The following is a 7,242-nucleotide window of genomic DNA, read 5'->3' on the forward strand; positions in this document are numbered from 1 at the left end:
TATGCAGTTGTGTGAAGGACGTCCTCCAGCAGCCAATGTGTGAGGGAGGGGAGACAGCGGGCGTGTGTTGCTGTTACAAGTGTCCCTTGTCCAGTTTATTTTACATGGCCTGTAGGTTAGGCTACAGTATGTTGTGCCGCTATACATTGCACAAATTGCTTCCTGGGACATTTTCCCTAAGCCTCGCCACTGGTTCTTAACGCCAATATGGTAGTTGTCCACACATATCCCGCCCCTTCCAGTAATGTAAGTAACCAACTTACGGAAATGGAATGATTCACAATATAAATAACTGCCGTTGGAAGCCGAGTGGTGGGACTTGCCTATAAGGACTTTTATGTTATGTAGGTTTTAATGCCATCTCAAACCTTTTTGCTCATGTTCCGTACCCCTAGCACAGGACATGACAGTAGGTTACTAGGGCATTCCGAGAGAGAAATACAGACATAAACACAGATACACAGACAGACAGACACACAGACTGTTCTGAGGTAGGAAGCTGTGCAGACAAAAGAAGATAGACAGACAGACAGACAGACAGACAGACAGACAGTCAGCTGTGAGGGTAAAGGAGGTTGTCTCGGGTTGGTCCAGGGGGAGTCATGCTGGTGCTGCTGGAGGAGAGAAACGAGGGATACAGGGAGATGTGTGAGGAGGACAGAGAAGAGGAGGATAGGAATGGAGTGAACAGGATACGAGGTCATCGCAGGAAATGAGGTCAGGAGTGAGGTGGGCAGGCACACAAATACACACTCACTCTCTCTATCACACACACACACACACACACACACAGGGTGATGTACTTACAATCATCTGTGGAGAATGATGAGTAGGTGACAGTAGAGATGTATAAGAAACAGAGAGAATAACAGGTTAGAGAGAAATGGATTAGAAAAAGAACATTCATTCTACAACTGCAATTCCCACTTTCCTGTAAAAGAGAAAACTGTGCACATCTCAGGGGAACTGAACATCAACTAAATCTGTTCTTCCTCAAGTTGAATTCAATCAAATTCTGATAAAATTGCACTCTTGTTCTTTGGTTCCAGCAGGGTTCTGGTTGGCCACAGGTCCTGTCACTCAGCTTGCAGCCCTGCTCTGTGCTTTGGGTGGGTGCAATGCATGTTCTCAATGAGCAAGAGCCTGTGGCGCGAGTGATGAGAGAGAGAGAGAGAGAGAGTAGGGTCATCACTGCAGACCTGCCAACCTTGAAGAAATGTTTTGAGTAGCAACTCAAGCCGAGAAAAAAAAAATGCTCACGTCGGCCTTCATGCATGCAGCCAAAAACAATTTGGATAGCGACCCATCTTTAATGTTGCATGTCTATCTACATTTTATCCAAGGTGTTCCTGAAAATGCAAACTGAATCTTTTAGCTTTATCATTTTGACAATCTGTTTTAGGGCTTAATAATCCTGACCTATGAAAAACACTTTTGTTGATGGGGACTGATGTGGATATGTTGTCCATTTTAGTATCTCTATTCAGTTGTGTCTGGTCTATTATTACATCTTTTCAATCTATTATCATTAGATATTTCTTTTTAAAGAAATGCATCTATCCCTCATGTTGGAGCCGTTTTGATATTTATGCTTGTAAAATCATTTGAATTATTAATATTGATAAAATGCCAATGACATTAGGATAATAATTTATGTTCATGAAATATGTTTAATAATTATGGTGAATATGGTTTAAATGTACGCAATTCTAAGTGTTAAATCTGTCTGGCCAATTGAAAGTGACGTCTGGCCGTCTGATTGACGGATACCTATTAAAGGGCTGGGACACCTTTGGCCAGGTAGAGCGGAAGTGGCAAACAATTTTTCAACCGTGTGAATGGGATAGAGGCTTTTGTTTGTACTTTTAAAAGGTGAATAAATAAACTACTCTATATTCTAAGACGTGTGTTGTCCGGAGTTATCCGCACTCAGAAGTGGCCGCCGAAAAGCTGCCATAACATGTCATACTATGCCAACATAATTAATTCACCTGAATATAGGCTACAGTAGATAGAGGCTTATGGACATCTGCTGTTGTCAGTGTGCAGGCTAGCCCTTAAGGCATCCTTAACAAGATTTGCTCTCGGGGTCCCCCTTTGGTTGAGGAGCGCAATAATAAACAAACTCAATATGCGTCTTTTGCAACAAAGTATGAACATGATTCCGATATAATATAAAGGGAATGCACGACGGCAGGCTGTAGAAAAAGATCTCCGAATTCCTGTTTTTTAAATACATTCAATGTTCAATTCTTACCTACTGACTAATGCAAATTACTGATTGCTTTTAAAAAATTTCACTTGTACATGTTCTTTCAGATGGCGGTGTCTTTCTGCCATCTGTGAGGCTGTAATGATTACAATATCACAACTAAAGGGGCAGGTCTCAACAATAGCTGAGCGATATCTGTCTGGAAGCCCAATATTTGGTCTCGCTATTTTCACGCTAATAATCAAGAAGAAATTATCTATATGCTCCAAAGAAAAACAAATCATCTCTGAGCAGCTCAACATATTTAGCCTAGGCCCACTTCCAGACTCATGTTAATGGCTCCATTTGGCCTAGCTTGGAAAGATCTGCGCTCTCTGAGAGCCTTTCATCAGTACCATCAGCAACACATGGAAAAATATAATGCTAACTGAAATAAGTAGTGAACAAGTAATAACTTTCCATCAAACTATTAGGCCTAGGTGAATTCACAATCGTACTCAGTGGAGATTTTTTAGTTTTGCAAAACGGCAGCTGGGGGAATGTGAATTTGGGAGTGAACACAAGCTCACCTCATCAAGTCTTTCATTTAACTCACCGTTGGTTGAAGAAAAAAAAAGAGGCCAATCACTATGCCCTATCTGTCATTCTCACTTCTCGCTTTCTCTCTTTCTCTTTTCTCGTATGAAATAGATCTGCGGGAGATTTTAATTCACACGCTCCAGGGAGCTTTCCGGAGAAGTTGGATGTTTGCTAGTTTTTGCCTAGTTTTAAGTAAAACAAATCAAACCGGTGTACTTTGATGTGACAATGCGTGGTTGCTACGCAAAATGCGTACAGGTTGGCAGGTCTGTCACTGTGTTCTTCACATGAGATCAAAGTGTTTGGATAGTACAGTATTACCGTGTGTGTGTATCTGTGTGTGTGTGTGTGTGTGTGTGTGTATCTGTGTGTGTGTGTGTGTGTGTGTGTATCTGTGTGTGTGTGTGTGTGTGTGTGTGCTCTCACCGTTTGGTCAGTGAGTTGGGGCAGCACAACGGTTTTCTCCATGGTGTTCATGACCAACTTCCACAGCTCCTTAAGGACTCTCTTCAGTACTGTCTTTTCACAAATCTTAGCAAACAGAGACAGACTGACACACACACACACACACACACAAATAAACGCATTAGTCATCACTGATGTACATGCATGTACTTCCAGTGTGTGAGTGTGTGTGCCTGTGTAACTCTTACTTGCTGTCCAGGAAGTCCATGATGGGCTGGAGCACGTTGTCTGCATCTGTGGCAATGCTGCCGTTGCCATTGGCAGGGACATTGGTGCCCTTCACCTGGCTCAGGATGTCTCCCATCTCACGCACCTTCTCCTCGATGTGGGGCTGGAAACTACACACACGACACACGTCACACACGAGGCTGTAGCTGACCTAGAGACTAATATGAAACCCACCTGAGATTATATCCTGAGACTAACCTGAAACTAGCATGCTCCATAGTCCTACCATAGTCTCTCATGCTAGTGTCATTCTAGTGATTTTTTTTTCGGGGGGGTTAAACATGTTTAACATGTTTCATACAAGTGTTTTAACACTCAATAACAGTTGATGTGTTGTGTTAATCCCCAACAATTTGATACTAGCTAGTTCTGGAGTAGGCCGCTTGCTTGCGACAGTGGCTGCGCAGTCGGCACCCGCTTCCTTATGTGGGTTTTGGGTTGACAAAATGGTTGAAATTGCAAATAAGTGATCGTGTATGTGTAGGGTGTATTTCATACACAATCTGCCAACCTGGGAGATGTCAGACTCACATAAAAAATGAATGTATCAGTGATTTTAAAATGAAGTTTGATGGCCATGCAAATTACGTGAGTTTTTCCGAGAGAAATAACAAATCGAGAGGGTGCCGGGAGATGACCTTGAAATACAGGAGAAACCCGGGAAAAACAGGAGTGTTGACAGGTATGGCTGAGATTAAGGTGAAACACTGCAATAGATTAAACCAGAGGGCCCAGAGCTGCCAACTCTCACACATTGAGAGTGAGATTCATTCATTTGATTGGCTCCACACGCTCTTACACCAATCAATGCGTGAGGGTTGTCAGCTCTGACTGAGAGGTACTGACGCCACAGCAATGGGGAGTAAGAAGTCACGTGAATTCCTGCATGATGTGCATTTAAAACTGTGTTAAACTCTAAAAAGTTGCTGAGCTAGCGACAGAGCAATCACCCCTATGTAACTAGCATGTAAAAAGCGTGTAACTAGCCTGAGACTATGAGACTAGTCTGAGACTAGCCAGAGACTAGCATTAAACTAGCATGAGGCTAGCAGGAAACTAGCATCATGGTACTAACACGCAAAAGTAGCATGAGACTAGCAAGAGGCATGGCATGGGGCTAGAGTGATACTAATGAGAGACTAGCATGAGACTAGCGAGATATTAGCGTGAGACCAATGAGAGACTAGCGAGACTAGCGAGAGACTAGCTTGAGACTAATGAGAGACTATGATAAGACTAGACAATTACTAATGAGAGACTAGCAAGAGACTAGTGTGAGACTACCAAGACACTAGCGTGAGACTAGCAAGAGACTAGCGAGAGACTAGCGAGAGACTAATGAGAGACTAACGTGAGACTAATGAGAGACTAGCAAGAGACTAAGGAGAGACTAGCATGGCACTAATACGTAAAACTAGTATGAGGCTAGCAAGAGACTAGCATGAGGCTAGCAAGAGACTAGCATGAGGCTAGAGTGAGACTAGCGTGAGACTGGCGTGAGACTAATGAGAGACTAGCAAGAGACTAATGAGAGACTAGTGAGAGACTAGCATGAGACTAGCTTGAGACTAATGAGAGACTAGTGAGAGACTGAGAGACTAGCATGAAACTAGCTTGATGCTGGCGTGAGACTAGTATGAGACTATTTCGCTGCAGACTGTCTGTGTACAAGTGAATGGTGGGAGAGGGTGAGACAACTCTTTAGTGAGTGCTAGATGTTTCTAGAAGTAAAAGTAGACATTTCTACCTGACAGCAAAAACTCGGCTGAGGTCATCCATCACATTATTCAACTTCACCTGCAGCTCCTTCAAAAAGTCACTGGCCTCCACGTTCAGCTGCACACACACACACACACACACACACACACACGTTAGAGTCACATAGTATATCTCTGCATCAGTCTGTGCATGTCTGTCTCGTGTCATGTGCAAGTGTGTGAGAGAGAGAGAGAAAGAGAGAGAGATCCTCACATCTTTTCCTCCCATGGCTTCAAACATCTTCTCCAGTTGAACTCGGAGCTGCTGGATGTTATTGATGATGATGCAAGGCTAAACACACAACACAACACAATTAAGTTAGCAGATCATACACACACACACATGCACGCACGCACGTACGCACACTCACTCACACACTCACTCACATTCACACACACGTACACGCATACACACGCACACACAAGCACACTCACACATACACAAACACGTATGCATGCACACACACTCACACCCACACACACATAATCACAAATAATTTCTGTAAACCACTTATACGGCAATAAGATGCTTAACATACTTCATTATTTCCACTCATCATTGGCATTTGCATTACACACACACACACAAACATGCTCAAAACTCACAACTGATGTTTCCTGACATACAGAGAATGCCCACCATCAAATAGTTGTGTGTAGCAATATGCAAAGGAATGTGTGTGTGTGTGTGTGTGTGTGTGTGTGTGTGTGTGTGCGTACCACTTTCTCCTTGGAACAGTGATTAGGGAAGTCCTTGGTGATGATGTCAGCATAGGATAGAAGGACATTGCCAATTGTCTGAGATGGAGAGAGAGAGAGAGAGGGAGGGTGGGAGAGAAAGAGAGACGGACAGAGAGAGAGACAGAGGAAAGAGAGAGAGAGAAAGGGGAGGAGAGTGATTTAGTAGCACAGGAGAGGGAGAGAGAGAGAGAGAGAAAGAGAGAAGGAACGAGGGATAAAAGATGACAGATGAGCTGGAGCGACATTAAAACCCTTGAATCCCCGACATTTAGGAGTGACCCCCCCGTGGAGTGCAAAGAGGAGAATAAGGGCTTACACTAGACTCTTCCTCCCTCCCTCACCCCATCAGAGTTGAATGGAGAGCTGTGCCCTTCTGTTCTGCCTGAGCCCTGATTAAGTCACTTTAATGAGAATAGCCCTGCCTGTCTGTCATTATCACTGAGAGAGAGGGATACCTATTCATACCACAGCCTTTCATACACTATTACAAGTGTGTATGTGTGTGTGTGTGTGTGTGTGTGTGTGTGTGTGTGTGTGTGTGTGTCTTGACCACAATTCCAGTCCTCACTGCTGGTCACTGTAGACCTCAAGTCTGATGATCACTGACCACTCACAAACCTCACGTTTTTACAGTTTTGTTGCATTTCCATCATATCACTATTAAGGTCATACATTATGTTCATTTCGCTATTTTTGCGTTTGAGTTGGGTGAACTTACAAAATCACCCAACTCAAATAGTACATATTGGATGCTATTCACCTCATGACGTTTGAATGTACATGATGGGTACCTTGGCGAATCTCTTCATGTAGGTGCCCACAATCTGTGGGTCAGGGCACTCTAGCTTGCGGATGATCTCAAAGCTCTGGTTCAGCTGGGAGAAGACGTCCACCACAGAGCAGGAGAACAGAGCGTGCTCGGACGTCACCTGGAACTGTGCAGCGCCGAGAGGACAGGAGAGATCATATCAATACATACACATGCTATACATTAACAATACATGTACAGAATATCACATTACTACAATAATACAGTAGGCTATTACTTCAGGGTTTCAATGATTACTGATATGCTTTCTTTAACAGTAAAATACCTTTGTGTCTGCTAGCAAAGATAGGAAATCAGGAGATGAATAATATATAGTAAAACATACATGAAAATAAATAATTTCCAACTTATGTTTGTTATGTAACTCCTATGTTACTTGAATGTATATTTCTTGTTTGTTTCTAATACCCTGTAGTATATGTTATACCAAT

At 43.1% G+C, this 7,242-nt stretch overlaps 1 protein-coding gene across 2 annotated transcripts in view; it reads right to left on the bottom strand.

Moving 5' to 3' along the window:
- The window catches only part of LOC121717993 (protein unc-13 homolog A-like), an 81,915-nt gene that overhangs the window by 9,320 nt on the left and 65,353 nt on the right, over positions 1–7,242 (bottom strand). For both annotated transcript variants that reach the window (XM_042102720.1, XM_042102729.1), the window contains 6 exons: positions 6,774–6,917; positions 5,962–6,039; positions 5,456–5,533; positions 5,232–5,320; positions 3,445–3,594; positions 3,218–3,341 (listed from right to left, as the gene is read on the bottom strand). In XM_042102720.1, the coding sequence (XP_041958654.1) occupies positions 3,218–3,341; positions 3,445–3,594; positions 5,232–5,320; positions 5,456–5,533; positions 5,962–6,039; positions 6,774–6,917 (663 nt within the window). The remainder of the gene's footprint in view (positions 1–3,217; positions 3,342–3,444; positions 3,595–5,231; positions 5,321–5,455; positions 5,534–5,961; positions 6,040–6,773; positions 6,918–7,242) is intronic.

This window comes from Alosa sapidissima, chromosome 1, assembly GCF_018492685.1.
Source record: "Alosa sapidissima isolate fAloSap1 chromosome 1, fAloSap1.pri, whole genome shotgun sequence".
NCBI lineage: Eukaryota > Metazoa > Chordata > Actinopteri > Clupeiformes > Clupeidae > Alosa > Alosa sapidissima.